The sequence below is a fragment of the Electrona antarctica genome, assembly GCF_951216825.1.
Source record: "Electrona antarctica genome assembly, chromosome: 24".
NCBI lineage: Eukaryota > Metazoa > Chordata > Actinopteri > Myctophiformes > Myctophidae > Electrona > Electrona antarctica.
The window spans coordinates 32,557,051-32,573,726 of NC_136803.1; the positions used below are offsets into that span (position 1 = coordinate 32,557,051).

At 42.6% G+C, this 16,676-nt stretch overlaps 1 protein-coding gene across 1 annotated transcript; it reads right to left on the reverse strand.

Moving 5' to 3' along the window:
- Positions 1–1,105: 1,105 nt before the first annotated feature.
- Positions 1,106–15,885, reverse strand: LOC306917638 (NACHT, LRR and PYD domains-containing protein 3-like; the record flags this gene model as incomplete). The annotated part of the gene is made up of 6 exons (XM_079495935.1): positions 14,308–15,885; positions 14,003–14,173; positions 11,842–12,012; positions 9,455–9,604; positions 8,936–8,979; positions 1,106–1,665 (listed from the first exon to the last, which is right to left on the reverse strand). The coding sequence occupies exons 1-6, from the start codon at positions 15,819–15,821 to the stop codon at positions 1,106–1,108; spliced, it is 2,610 nt and encodes an 869-aa protein (XP_079352061.1). The 5' UTR covers positions 15,822–15,885.
- Positions 15,886–16,676: the final 791 nt, after the last annotated feature.

A 16,676-nucleotide genomic window follows, 5' to 3' on the forward strand; every position in this document is an offset into this window, starting at 1 on the left:
TCAATATTTTCGAAACAACACACAGACGTAAAGGGTGTTCAATAGCACTGATTTATGGAGAAAAAAAATCAAAAACCTCAAAGATGTAGTTCTGGGGTTTCCTTCAGACAGCAGAGATATATGCCTTTAATGCGGGAGGTTATGCATAAACACTGCCCTGTGGTGGACAGCAACGGGTTCCTAACGCCAAATCAAATGACTTCAGATCCACTGTTGATTTCCTCGACTAAAACTTAAGACGAAAAATGTTCGTCGACTACCTTTTTTCCACTGATGAAAACTAAATGAAAACGAAGCTATAATGACTAAAACTAAGACTAAATGTACTGACAATTTCGTCGACAAATAAAAACTAGACTAAAATGTGAGGAAGGGACTAGTGGACAAGAGATCCAGTATAAGTCATTTTACACTAGGTTGCATGCTGAAAATAGCAGATCTACAAGCTCACGCGTTGTGAGCTTGTAGATCGGCTATTTTCAGAAAGTGTAAAAATGACGGCATCAAGGCCCGCCAAAATACATTTTAGTTGACTAAATCAACTGTAGATTTAGCCGACTAAAATCTTATGATATTTAGTCGACTAAAACTAGACTAACACTAAAACATTCCGGGTGACTAAAACTAAAATCAAAAACAACACTGGTCTCCTATGGAGGGGCGTCTGAAGCCTGTCCTGGTCGGGGTATCAGGGTGTAAAAACAAATCCATCCACTGTCTGATAAACTAAAGGACTTTGATGAATCACTATCATCCATTTGTCTGTGTTGAACTGATGGTCTTGCTTCTGATCAGGATCATCTGATCATGCTGGAAGTGTGAATTCAATTAAGGTTGAGTTATAATATTAATAATAATGCATCCTCCTGGGTGACAGCAGACTGCTGGGCGAGAGCTGGCGCTTTGGCATGGTGGGGGTCAGATCAACATATGGAGTGAATTCTGTACTGGCCACATATGGAGCGTGTCTTGAGTGTACAGGGTTTGATGAGGTCAGATCACTCTCAGAGTTACAGACCTGTTATGGTCATTCAGGGCTGTGTGTGCTGTGTGTGTGTGCGTGTGTGCATGAGTGCATCAAGGTCACATGGTGTTACTGTTCCTCCTAGATCTGACACAGAGACACTGAGGAACCATACCAGCACCTGAACCCAACACAGAGTGGTTCAGTGGAAGTGGTCTGGAAGGTGTGAAGGTGTGTCAGTGTGTTAGAGGACACTGTGTAGAAGGACAGAGTGCCAGCAGAGCAGTCCACGTACACTGCTACTCTGTTGGAGCGACGGAGACCGAGGACAGAGTCAGAGGGACGGACAGAGAGTTTAGTCCCCCCCCCCCCATTGTGAACGACATAGTAACTGTTGTCATTATCATTACATTCCAGACTCCAGGACACGTTGTTGGCTCCTAACCTACAGTCATCACCGTATCCTCTCCTCTTGATTTCTCTGGTTGTCCCTGATATATCAACCACTCCACTCCACTCTACCTCAGAGTAACACCGTCCAGTCAGAGTCTCTCTACACAGAACCTGTTCCCAGGAGGTAAATCTGTCTGGGTGATCTGGATAGTGCTGATCCACCCACACCTGTGTCACCTTCCTGTAGTTCTCAGACAGAGAGAGTTGTCTGTGTGCTGTGTTTGGATCCAGTGTGAGTTCACACACATCTGATGAGAGAACAACACACAACACAACACCACTTTAGAATCACATACAACTTCATAATAATATACAACATTGAACTTATTAACCACTATGAGCACTGCTTCAAATAGTATTGAAAATGGCAGATCTACAAGCTCACAATGCATTGCGGTGCATTGTGAGCTTGTAGATCTGCCATTTTCTGTATGATGTTCAGCTGCTGTATAATTACCTTGAATATATCTGGTTAATAATAACAACAACAACAACAACAACAATAAGATCTACAAGTTCACAGCACATGGTGATGGATGTACACTCACTATGTACGCACATACAATCATGCACACACACACACACACACACACACACACACACACACACACACACACACACACACACACACACACACACACACACACACACACACACACACACACACACACACACACACATCAATAATAATGAAGGCACTCGATCTACAAGCTCAGATCGCAACACATTGGGGTTCAAATTGTTCAGAAACCACTATTTAAAAAATATCAGATCTATGCAGTGTGAGCTTGTAGATCTGCTATTTTCAGTAAAATGTTCACCTATAATGACGTGTCCAGAATGGAAATATATTAATAATAAATATATTGCATATAATAAATAAGATCTACAAGTTCACAACACATCACCATGCAGCACGCACGCACGCACGCACGCACGCACGCAGGCAGGCAGGCAGGCAGGCAGGCTGGCAGGCAGGCAGGCAGGCAGGCAGGCAGGCAGGCAGGCAGGCAGGCAGGCAGGCAGGCAGGCAGGCAGGCAGGCACGCGCGCGCGTGTGTGTAATAGGGCATTAACGACTTGAGATTTTTCCAAGTCGACTTGTCAGACAGTAAAGTCGAAGTTGAGTCGATTTATCATTTTGTATGACGGGGGGGGGGGGGGGGGGGGGGGGTTAACAGGGGCTGGTGGAGGTGCACGCGCTCAAATACGGAGCATGTCAAACAAAGCACTGCGCACAGCCGCACACACACAGTGGCCTCTCCAATATGGCACAGTGTATGTATCATCTATATGGCAAAGCGCTGATTATCAAAACATAAAACTATAATAGTAAATACTAAACAGTGTGTGCGTCGCGCGTCCCCCGTGGGCCGCGTAGAGGCTCACGGCCCGGTCGCGAACAGTTTGTTGGGCCGCCGGCCACGGGGAAGAGAAAAGGAATAAAAAAGCCTCAAATTGGGCAGGCACTTTAGACAATGCGGCCGCTGACTCGGAGGGGGAAGTGAGGGCTGCCCCAGCCTGTGAGCTCGCAGATCTACGCTTCATGCAACGAATGTACCCGTACGTTTGTTCTATTAAAGGGTAGATCGCTACCGTTTAGGGGCTCAGCAGCCCCCCAAACGGTGGCGGATCTACCCTTTATAGAACGAACGTACCGATATGCTGTGAGCTTAGCCTGTTGCTAACCTGACCCCCCTCTCTCTCTCTCTCTCTCTCTCTCTCCTCTCTCTCTCTCTCTCTCTCTCTCTCTCTAACGCGACTCTCTCTCTCTCTCTCCCCCGTTGAAGTTGCAATAGTTGGATCACTCAACACAGACCAGAAAAGAGAACACAACATGAGAGGGGGCATCATTGGCACACAGTGCCAGCAGCAGCGCGCAGCACAGCGCAGCGGCCCGAGAACGCAATACAAAATATAACATTAACACTAGTGGCAGTCAGCCCGACCTTCAGAACACAATATAGAAGACATAGGTCTATATATTATCATCACAGCAGCCAGCAGCAGTTTGGCACATCATCAGAATACAATCTACATTACCTTCCACGTGAACCTTCTCCTCCTCCAACTCGATAACGTTCTCATGTTAGTTTGTTACCTATTTTCTGAGCCATGTAAATAAACAACAACCCGCACTGACCGGAGACGGAGAGGTTCATATGATGTGCCCCACGCATAAAGCTAAACCAGAAACAGGACAGTCATTGCGTCAGCACGGATGTAGCCTCGGAAAGCCAGACGTTTTATTTCCAGCAAGGAGGTGAGGGGGATATCGTTTGGGGATAAAGTTTCCGCGCTTCTATCTGTTACTTCTCTGACACAGCGCAGTTCAAACTTCAAATTCAGCCAGTCAATAGTGGGACACCGCGCGCTGAGAGCCACAGATGCAGTTGGTTTTTAATGAAGGGCGCGTTCTGAATGCAATGCAAACTAATAGGCGAGTGCGCTCCGGTCGAGTCCGGTGCATATGCAAAGGGAAATAATGACTTCTGTCCGTGACAATAATCAATGCTACAGTTTTAATTCTGTACACACGCACACATAGCAAAAAATATGATATGGGGAAACTTTTTTTTTATATAGGAACATTGCGGTTGCCATCTGGCCACTCTACCCCCACACACACACACACACACACACACACACACACACACACACACACACACACACACAGGGGCAGCAGTGGCTCAGGGGTAGAGTGGCCAGATGGCAACCACAATGTTCCTATAGTTCGAACCCGGGCTCCCCCAGAGTTAGTGTCAAAGTGTCCTTGAGCAAGACTCTGAACCCTAATTTGCATGCTCCAGATGTGCAGGTTGGTGCCTTGCATGGTTTCCTAATCCTCAACCATTGGTGTATGTGTGTGTGTGTGTGTGTGTGTGTGTGTGTGTGTGTGTGTGTGTGTGTGTGTGTGTGAATGGGTGAATGTAATGCACAATCCATGTAAAGGTGTGTGGATGTGTGTGTGAATGGGTGAATGTAATGCACAATCTATGTAAAGGTGTGTGAATGGGTGAATGTAATGCACAATATATGTAAAGGTGTGTGGATGTGTGTGTGAATGGGTGAATGTAATGCACAATCTATGTAAAGGTGTGTGAATGGGTGAATGTAATGCACAATCCATGTAAAGGTGTGTGGATGTGTGTGTGAATGGGTGAATGTAATGCACAATCTATGTAAAGGTGTGTGAATGGGTGAATGTAATGCACAATATATGTAAAGGTGTGTGAATGTCTGTGTGAATGGGTGAATGTAATGTAATGCACAATCCATGTAAAGGTGTGTGGATGTGTGTGTGAATGGGTGAATGTAATGCACAATCCATGTAAAGGTGTGTGGATGTAATGCACAATCTATGTAAAGGTGTGTGAATGTATGTGTGAATGGGTGAATGTAATGCACAATCCATGTAAAGGTGTGTGGATGTGTGTGTGAATGGGTGAATGTAATGCACAATCTATGTAAAGGTGTGTGGATGTGTGTGAATGTAATGCACAGTCTAACTATAAATGTGCCGTGTGTATGTATGTGTGTGTGTGTGTGTGTGTGTGTGTGTGTGTGTTTGTGCGCGTGTGTGCATGTGTGCGTGTGTGCGTGTGTGCGTGTGTGCGGTTGTAATGCACGTAACTCGAGAACCGTTTGACCCACCGACTTCAAATTCAACACACACACACACACACACACACACACACACACACACACACACACACACACACACACACACACACACACACACACACACACACACACACACACACACACACACACACACACACACACACAGGGGCAGCAGTGGCTCAGGGGTAGAGTGGCCGGATGGCAACCGCAATGTTCCTAGTTCGAACCCTGGCTCCCCCAGAGTTAGTGTCAAAGTGTCCTTGAGCAAGACTCTGAACCCTAATTGCTCCAGATGTGCAGGTTGGTGCCTTGCATGGTTTCCTAATCCTCAACTATTGGTGTATGAATGTGTGTGTGAATGGGTGAATGTAATGCACAATCTATGTAAAGGTGTGTGAATGGGTGAATGTAATGCACAATCTATGTAAAGGTGTGTGAATGGGTGAATGTAATGCACAATCTATGTAAAGGTGTGTGAATGGGTGAATGTAATGCACAATCTATGTAAAGGTGTGTGAATGGGTGAATGTAATGCACAATCTATGTAAAGGTGTGTGAATGTGTGTGTGAATGGGTGAATGTAATGCACAATCTATGCAAAGGTATGTGAATGGGTGAATGTAATGCACAATCTATGTAAAGGTGTGTGAATGTAAAATGGTAAATGGTGCATTTATATAGCGCCTTTATCCAAGGCGCTTTACATTCACCCATTCACACACATACACCGATTGCGGCGGAAGCCATGCAAGGTACAAACTAGCACATCGGGAGCAATTTGGGGTTCAGTGTCTTGTCCAAGGACACGTCGACATGTAGACAGGAGGAGCCGGGATTCGAACCGCCGACCCATGGATCATTGGACGACCTGCTCTACCTCTTGAGCCACAGTCGCTGTGTGTGAATGGGTGAATGTAATGCACACTCTATGTAAAGGTGTGTGAATGTCTGTGTGAATGTAATGCACAATCTATGTAAAGGTGTATGAATGTGTGTGAATGTAATGCACAATCTAACTATAAATGTGCCACTTCTTTGTCTGTGTGCGTGTGCGTGTGCGTGTGCGTGTGCGTGTGTGTGCGCGTGCGTGCGTGCGTGCGTGCGTGCGTGCGTGCGTGCGTGCGTGCGTGTGTGTGCTCTTGTAATGCAGTCTGTGAGACACACCGTTGTCCAGAAACACCACAAAAGGCTCTGGTCAGGCTCTCCCCTCACCTGTGCAATTTCCAGCCTCTGCCTCAACCAATTGATTGCCATGGCAACCCCACACCTGACAATTGATTGTCAGGTTGACTTAACCAGTCCACTTTTCACAGTCAGTTTGCACTCTTCGGGCACAGGCAGACAGACAGAGGCAGACAGACAGATACAGAAATCTCCATATACAGTATGGGCACAAAAGGGACACAGCCAGATAGTTAAAACGGGTGCTATGACAAGTTGACAGCGGGTATTATTAGTAGAGATGTCCCGATACTATATCGGAAAAGTATCGGATCGGCCCTAATTTGGTCATATCGGGTCATATCGGTATCGGCAAATATGCTAGTGTCACCACAGATCCAACACAGGGGTAAGGGTTGACACTATGGCAGGTAAATAAAATGTTGGGGCATGTGGAGTTTGCTTTGGAGTTGCCCAAACTGCAAGTGCAAGTGTTGTGTTTAAACAAACACGAGATACAATAGCTAGATAGCTATAAACACTCAGTTTAAACACTATTCCCAGACGGTGGACTTCAAAACTAAATATTTCAACAAACAGACACGCACTCACGCATGCACGCGCACGCACATGCACACACCTATTAAATGTGTGACCTATAATAACATGAGGACGCACGCACGCACGCACGCACGCACGCACGCACACACAGAGATACATCTATAAAAACATTTAATAATAGTGAATTTGTAATAGTTTGTCTCTATATTTCTGGGGACTTCTCTGCCTTTATTCGATAGTACAACTGACAGAGACAGGAAACAGGGGGTGAGTTGGGGAGTGACATGCAGTGAAGCCGTCACCAGGATTAGGAATTGAACCCTAGACCGGTCAGGAATCAGAGCCCATGTGGTACGTGTCTTTACCACTCGGCTATCAGTGCCCCGACAGGAAGCTATTGATGGACATTGTCAAAATAAAAGCCTCAGATAGTCTGTGTTTTAACCCATTCAGGACAGGAACCCCTTTTGGTGTTTTATGCATTATGTTATACTTTTTGAAATTATATATCGTGAAAATGTGGTGCAAATCTTTGAATATATATTCTTTCAGAACATTTTTAACTCATATCTTTGCTACTGGGGGATCCCTGGAACAACATATTTCCAGCTGGGGGTTGGGGGCCAAATACATATATTTCTGGGGGTCCTTGACATGAAGATGTTTGAGAACGACTGACAGAAACATGGGTTTTTCAGAAAACTGTCAGGATTTAGAAGACATTTGTAGAATCATCCTCAGGTCTAAACGGGTTCATGTGGAACTAAGAATGAGGCTGTTTGTTTTAAATCAATAGATGTACCATAATTGAAATTAGTAATTCACTCAGTATTTGATTGCTTATATTATGTTTAGATCTCTTTAAGAGTATTGTACCTCCTAAGGTAAACAAACCAGTGGTTGTACTGATAAACTGTATTTAAAAAAGTCCAAAGACGGTGAAAGTAGCCGATATACAAGCTCTCAACGCGTCATGATGCAACACGTTGCGAGCTTGTAAATTGGCTTTGTGGCTATTCGTCGTAGGTCTTAGGGGTGGCTGTAGCGGAGGCTTTCACCTAGAGCTCCATATATGAGGACGACGGCGACATCCAGCACTGACATCAGGCTAATGTAGAAACCATCATATATGGGGATACACGTTTTGGCATCGTCATCATGACACGCACCCAGTAAGAACCTTATATAAGTAGAATCAGTATACATAAGTTTAGGGGAAGTTTAGAAGTTTAGGGGAGCTAGCAGCATTTGCTACGAGAGACTCCGTCACCTTCCGTACGAGACAGTACATCTGGCCTTACATCCCAGATATCCTCAGCGATATCTGGCCTTACAACCCAGATATCCTCACTTATTTCTGGCCTTACAACCCAGATATCCTCAGCGATATCTGGCCTTACAACCCAGATATCCTCTGCGATATCTGGCCTTACAACCAAGATATCCTCACTGATATCTGGCCTTACATCCCAGATATCCTTAGCGATATCTGGCCTTACAACCCAGATATCCTCGGCGATATCTGGCCTTACAACCAAGATATCCTCAGCGATATCTGGCCTTACAACCAAGATATTCTCAGCGATATCTGGCCTTACAACCAAGATATTCTCAGCGATATCTGGCCTTACAACCAAGATATTGTTGTGTTAAAAGTTTCAGCAACCCCGATACGTTCTAATCGGACACCACTGCGGCAGGGCCTAGCCCAGACAACCAGCACTAGTTTGAGCTAATTTTATATGGTCCTCTTAAGTGGTTGAGACTCTTAAATAAATGTCTCACTAATAGTTAATGTTCCTTTAACTATTTAAGCCCACATCAACAGTTGTTTGATTAGAAAGAGGCTGTCTTTAACTAAATCACTTCTGTTTGGTGTGCTCTTACAGGCCAGAGAGTTTACATTCAGAGAGGAAGTGCTGAAAGCTTTGAGACGCACAGTAGGTAGTGTATATTTCTAGAATCCTATATGTGGACACCATAGGTAGGCAGAGTTCACCCAAATCTACATTGTGTTTAGTAATAAACCCCAGGAAATATAATGCATGTTTTGGTTAATATAAACACATTACAGTTATGTTAAGTGAAAGTGACATGCTGTATATGAGCTGTTCATACATAGCAGGATGTTGTGCTTCTTTGATTTAATGAATAGAACAGAATAAACACTTACACTTCCTCACACCTGGTCTCAGCCTGCACTCTCCACTGTGGTCACTGTGGGTGAAGGAGAGACAAAGATAAGATAATAGAAACAATAATGATAGATAATGCATTATGTCATTAAACATTAAATGCTACTATACAGCACCCTTTTGGTGTTTTAAGCATTATGTTATACATTAGCTGTTGAAAAATAGCAGACAACGAGTGCCGCGCTACGAGCTTGTAGATCTGCTATTTTTGAAAATTGTGAAAATGTGGTGCAAATTTGGAATATAGCCTATATTGTTTCAGAACGAAAGTTCAAATCTTTGCTTCTGGGGGCGTCCCCTGGAACAACATATTTCAGATGGGGGTCGGTGGCCAAATACATATCATTTTTGGGGTCCTTGACATGAAAGTTTGAAAACCACTGACATAGGAACAGGGTTTTCTGAATACTATGAAAACTAGAATCTAGTGTCACGTCTAAATGGGTTAAACAACATCTAGGCACATTTACACTGACTGGCATCAAGTCTGTCCATACCTGAGAGTCTGCAGTTGTCCAGCAGAGGGCAGCGTCTCTTGGTCTCCTGGGTGATTGTAGCTCAAGTCCAACACTTTTAGGTGGGAGTTGGATCTCAGAGCTGAGACCAGATAAGAACAACCTTCCTTTGAGACCATGCAGCCTGACAACCTACACGCACACACGCGCACACATGCACGCACACGCACACATGCACGCACACACACAGGGGCCCAGGATTAAAGGGATATTTCATCTTCAGTCATTTTAACATAATGAGGAAAGCACCTCAATCAGCGTCAGCAGGCGACGCATTCAAGTGCACTCACTGCCAGAGAGACTGTCACTCACAAATTGGACTGCACAGCCACACAAAGCACTGCTCCCTCAGCACCACCTGATCTAATGCAAGTGCACTTGTGTCATGGTCTCTCAAGACTGACGACCGCTACTATATATATATATATTAGTGATTGTCCCGCAGGTTTTCAGCACAATTATCGCGTGGTGGGCGGGGCATGTGGAGACAGAAAATATGTCATGTCACGTATGTGTATAAGTTTTATATGTTCATTCAAATAATTTGCTACGACTCACGCAGGAACGAGGGACCATGACCTCTCTCTCTCTCTCTCTCTCTACCCTAGGCAATCAAGCAAATGTGACTATGCCATACTTAGGCTAATATTAATAACAGTAAAGCATGCAAATGCTCATTTTACTTTGATAACCAGTAATTTGGGCTGCAGGGCAGACTGGTTGGGTCATTTCCTAGTGTTTCAAATTAGATATTCCTCTAAATCTGGGTAGAAATGAAAATGAAAAATAAAGGTGCCTTTTCAAATTCCAGATCCTGCACTACAAATTCCCTCTGCACGTCCTTGCCCCCTCCCCTCTCTCTCTCTCTCTCTCTCGAAAGCAATTGAAATTGAATGGACTGAACTTGCTGGGTGTTGAAAAGCCAGTCGTTAGGCTACTTTTTGTTTTTGCAGGCCGCGGGGCGGGCGGGTCATTGATTAATATATTTTTGCGGGGCAGGTTGGTGCGGGCTGGCTCCTGTGGCGGGACGGGACAGGAGGAAAACCCCTGCATAACCCCTGAATCTAGCTAGGGGATACATTCATTCACAGCAGGTGAAGATACAGTATGGTTATGTTTTTAAATGTTGAGACAGAGCTGTCAACTCTCATGCAATAAGCATGAGACAAAAAAAAACATTGAATATTTAATTATATGTTGTACTACATTTAATTAATACCCTTTGTTTAGCGGTTTTCTTTTTTTCTTTTTACAGAATCAATGGTTTTATGGGCATGACTCGCCAGGATTCTGGGTGGCTTGATTATAGGCTTAAAATAATTGATATAAATATTGTTTTTGTAAATCTCTATGGGAAAAATGAATGTGGAACCAGAACGCCCACTGCTATGCCCTATAGGCTGCTATAGTAGGCTATGATATCCTCCACATCATCAACAACATATTATAGATTTAAGATTAATTCATGTTCTTTGTTCTACACATCCAAAAAGTTGGCTTCCGGGTCACTGCATTGCTTATTTCTAACCTATCATGTTATCATATACAAATAATAAGGGAAAATTAGCGAAATGTGTGGCAAATCTGCTTACCACTAGCTTTCTTCACATTTGTGTTCATGAAGGTGTCTACAATCACAAATACATTTGTTCCAATCCAACTCCCTTTGGAAACTTTGTGACTGCTGCTGACAGTTGGGGTACCATTAACAACCAATATAAGGCAACCATTTCCTAATTTCATTATACTTTAAGTAGCATGTGACAGGTTTTCATGATTCTGAATCCATTGCAAGCATTAGTTTTGCACAGAAAACATCACAAATGTGATGAGGTCAGCGGCACATTTGGGCAAGTGGCTATGGCCGAATTTAGGAGTGTTTTCGTGCAAAACTAATGGTTGGAATGGATTCAGCATCATGAAAACCCCCTAGTTTGAACATGTCACATGCTACTTAAAGCATAATGAAATTTTGCCTTATATTGGTTGTTAATGGTACCCCAACTTTCTGCAGCTGTCACAAAGTTTCCCAAGGGAGTTGCGTTGGAATAAATGTATAGGTTATAGTCAACCTTATAGTAGACACCTTTATGAACACATTTGTGAAGAAAGCTAGTGGTAAGCATTTTTGTGCAGATTTGCCACACATTTCACTACTTTTCTCTAACTAAAAGGAGTAGCTCTGTAATTCAAATTAGGTGTGGTTGGAGGAACATGCAGCTATGAGAATCACACAGGTGAATGAATTCAAGAATGATATATATCAAGTACAAGGAAGTACGTTTGCATTTGACAGGAAGTAATCAAAATATGCCTATTAGGGAATTATGGATACATGTAATTTACATAAAAGGTTAAGGAATACTAACCTGAGTGTCTCCAGTGTACAGTTTGGACTCGCCAGTCCAACACAAAGCTTCTTTATTCCTAAATCCTGCAAATCGTTATTACTCAAGTCCAATTCTAGAAGACTAGAGCTGGAGGTGAGAACCGACGATAAATCCTCACAGCATCTCTCGGAGAGGTTGCAGCCACTCAGCCTAAAGAAAACAAATAGTGCTAAAATTAGATTTTATTTTTATTTAATTTCGTATAAAATAATTTAATAAAGATTATATATATATATATCGCGTGGTGGGCGGGGCATGTCGAGACAGATAATATGTCATGTCACGTATGTGTATAAGTTTTATATGTTCATTCAAATAATTTGCTATGACTCACGCAGGAACGAGGGACCATGACCTCTCTCTCTCTCTCTCTCTCTCTACCCTAGGCAATCAAGCAAATGTGATTATGCCATACTTAGGCTAATATTAATAACAGTAAAGCATGCAAATGCTCATTTTACTTTGATAACCAGTAATTTGGGCTGCAGGGCAGACTGGTTGGGTCATTTCCTAGTGTTTCAAATTAGATATTCCTCTAAATCTGGGTAGAAATGAAAATTAAAAATAAAGGTGCCTTTTCAAATTCCAGATCCTGCACTACAAATTCCCTCTGCACGTCCTTGCCCCCTCCCCTCTCTGAACTTGCTGGGTGTTGAAAAGCCAGTCGTTTTTGTTTTTGCAGGCCGCGGGGCGGGCGGGTCGTTGATTAATATATTTTTGCGGGGCAGGTTGGTGCGGGCTGGCTCCTGTGGCGGGACGGGACAGGAGGAAAATGCATAACCCCTGAATCTAGCTAGGGGATACATTCATTCACAGCAGGTGAAGATTACAGTATGGTTATGTTTTTAAATGTTGAGACAGAGCTGTCAACTCTCATGCAATAAGCATGAGACAAAAAAAAACATTGAATATTGAATTATATGTTGTACTACATTTAATTAATACCCTTTGTTTAGCGGTTTTCTTTTTTTCTTTTTACAGAATCAATGGTTTTATGGGCATGACTCCCCAGGATTCTGGGTGGCTTGATTATAGGCTTAAAATAATTGATATAAATATTGTTTTGTAAATCTCTATGGGAAAAATGAATGTGGAACCAGAACGCCCACTGCTATGCCCTATAGGCTGCTATAGTAGGCTATGATATCCTCCACATCATCAACAACATATTATAGATTTAAGATTAATTCATGTTCTTTGTTCTACACATCCAAAAAGTTGGCTTCCGGGTTAATTCGACCTTAGGACTTTTTGAAACATGTTTGTGTCACTGCATTGCTTATTTCTAACCTATCATGTTATCATATACAAATAATAAGGGAAAATTAGCGAAATGTGTGGCAAATCTGCTTACCACTAGCTTTCTTCACATTTGTGTTCATGAAGGTGTCTACAATCACAAATACATTTGTTCCAATCCAACTCCCTTTGGAAACTTTGTGACGGCTGCTGACAGTTGGGGTACCATTAACAACCAATATAAGGCAACCATTTCCTAATTTCATTATACTTTAAGTAGCATGTGACAGGTTTTCATGATTCTGAATCCATTGCAAGCATTAGTTTTGCACAGAAAACATCACAAATGTGATGAGGTCAGCGGCACATTTGGGCAAGTGGCTATGGCCGAATTTAGGAGTGTTTTCGTGCAAAACTAATGGTTGGAATGGATTCAGCATCATGAAAACCCCCTAGTTTGAACATGTCACATGCTACTTAAAGCATAATGAAATTTTGGGAATTTTGCCTTATATTGGTTGTTAATGGTACCCCAACTTTCTGCAGCTGTCACAAAGTTTCCCAAGGGAGTTGCGTTGGAATAAATGTATAGGTTATAGTCAACCTTATAGTAGACACCTTTATGAACACATTTGTGAAGAAAGCTAGTGGTAAGCATTTTTGTGCAGATTTGCCACACATTTCACTACTTTTCTCTAACTAAAAGGAGTAGCTCTGTAATTCAAATTAGGTGTGGTTGGAGGAACATGCAGCTATGAGAATCACACAGGTGAATGAATTCAAGAATGATATATATCAAGTACAAGGAAGTATGTTTGCATTTGACAGGAAGTAATCAAAATATGCCTATTAGGGAATTATGGATACATGTAATTTACATAAAAGGTTAAGGAATACTAACCTGAGTGTCTCCAGTGTACAGTTTGGACTCGCCAGTCCAACACAAAGCTTCTTTATTCCTAAATCCTGCAAATCGTTATTACTCAAGTCCAATTCTAGAAGACTAGAGCTGGAGGTGAGAACCGACGATAAATCCTCACAGCATCTCTTGGAGAGGTTGCAGCCACTCAGCCTAAAGAAAACAAATAGTGCTAAAATTAGATTTTATTTTTATTTAATTTCGTATAAAATAATTTAAGAAAGATTATATATATATATATATATATATATATATATATATATATATATTGTTGTTAGTTCACCTACAGAACTCTTTTGGAGGCTTTGACCACTGGCAGCAGTCTTAGAAGAGCCTCTTCTGAAGCACCGTATTTCTTCAGGTCAAACACGTCCAGCTCCTTTCCTGATGACAGCAACATGAAGGCCAAAGCTGACCACTGAGCAGGAGATAGTTTGTTTGCAGAAAGACTTCCCGTGGTCAGGTACTGTTGGATTTCTTCCTCTAGAGAATGATCATTCAGCTCATTCAGACAGTGGAGCAGATTGATTTTTCTCTCTTGAGAGATATTCTTCCTGATCTTGGTCTTTATGTACTTGACTGTTTCATGGCTGGTATGTGAACTATTTTCTGGCTGTTTGAACAGAATGTTTAAGAGGGTTTGATTGGTTTCCAATGAGAGGCCCAGCAGGAAACGTAGGAACAAGTCCAGATGTCCATTTGGACTCTTTAAGGCCTCATCTACTGCACTCTGGTAGAGGTTCTTCTTAGATTTGGTTCCAAATAGCTTAGAAAATGTGGAGGTTTTTGGTTGTGACATTAGGTTGAGACCATCATTCTTGAATGAGAGAAAGACATAAAGAGCTGCCAGAAACTCCTGAACACTCAGATGAACAAAGCTGAACACCTTGACTTTGTGCAACCCAGACTCCACTTTAAACATCTGTGTGAACAGACCTGAGTACACTGAGGCGGCTCTCATATTAATGCCACACTCTTTCAGGTCGGATTCATAGAAGATGAACTTGCCTTTTTTCAGCTGTTCAAAAGCCAGTTTCCCCAGAGACAGAATAACCTGAATATTCTCTGGATTCAAGTCTGAATTTCTCTCATCTCCGTCCATCTTGACATTCTGATGTATGAATTGAACCACTACAAAGTGGATGTACATCACAGTCATGGTCTTCGGCAGTGCAAAAGTCTTGCCCATTCTCAAGATATGTTCAAGAACTGTAGCAGCGATCCAACAGAAGACTGGAAGGTAACACATGATGTGGAGGCTTTGTGATTGTTTGATGTGTGAGGAGATTGTTCTGGCCTTGTGCTCATCATCAATAAATCTCTTTTGGAAGTACTCTTCCTTCTGGGGGTCAGTGAATCCTGTCAGCTCTGTCATCCTGTGAACATACTTATTAGGGATCAGATTGGCGGCTGCAGGTCGCGTGGTTATCCAGATGCGGGCAGAGGGAAGCAGGTTCCCCTTGATGAGGTTTGTCAGTAGGACATCCAATGAGGTTCGCTTTGTGACACTTTTCAAGATGGCATTCTTCAAGAAATGTAACGGAAACCTACACTCATCTAGACCATCAAAGATGAACACAGTTTGGGTCTCTTTGTTGCAGATTCTTGCTGTGTTGATTTCACCAAAAAAATGTTGAAGAAGTTCCATCAAACTGTAGTTTTCGTCCTTCACCAAATTCAAGCATCGGAAAGTGAATGGAAACACAAAGTCGATATTCTGGTTGGTTTTATCTTCTGCCCAGTCCAGAGCATACTTCTGAGCTGAGACTGTTTTACCAGTGCCAGCCACTCCCTTCATCATCACTGTTCTGATTGGATCTTCTCCCGGTAAAGCTTCAAGAATGTCTTCAAATGGGATTCGTGCTTCTGGTCTGAATGCTTCCCTAAACGCTGTTTCAATCTGACTGACCTCATGTTCATTACTGGCCTTTCCACTGTCTACCTTTGTGATGTAGACCTCTCTTAAGACCTGATTAAGAGGCTTGTTTGGAGTTTGACCGATGTCTGTCCACTCTTCCAAACACTTCAACTCCTCCTTAAGATAAGACTTGAGTTGTTGAGTTTCTAAATGACAAAGAAAATAAAAAAATAAAAGATAAAACAGACAGCATCATTAACTCATTTATTGCGGCTAGCTGTTAGCATAAATCCCAGTTCCAGGTGCCACCATACGCGTTCACTTTAAAAGTCGGAGTTTGCCCACCCCGCCACCCCCCACACACACACTCGCTACACACACTCGAATATCATTAGCACAAGCACTCACTGTTTACCTTTCGTTAGAAGCTTTTACATGGCGGGAGCGTCGCGGTAAAAAGGCAAAAATTTAATCCGAAATTTGGATGGCAGAAGATCCACCAAGTACATATATGGAGTGAGAACAGTATCAAAAGTGTCACGGTAAATCTTACATATTTGTAACTCACAAGTTCAGATTTGCAACTCACGTGAGTGAACTCACAGGTTCACATTTGTGTTTTGTATCCACAAGTTCAGATTTGTGTTTTGTATCTGTATTTCGCATCTGTGTTTTGTATCCGTGTTTCGCATCTGTGTTTTGTATTTGTGTTTTGTATTTGTGTTTTGTATCTGTAATTTGCATCTGTGTTTTGTATTTGTGTTTTGTATTTGTGTTTTGTATCTGTAATTTGCATCT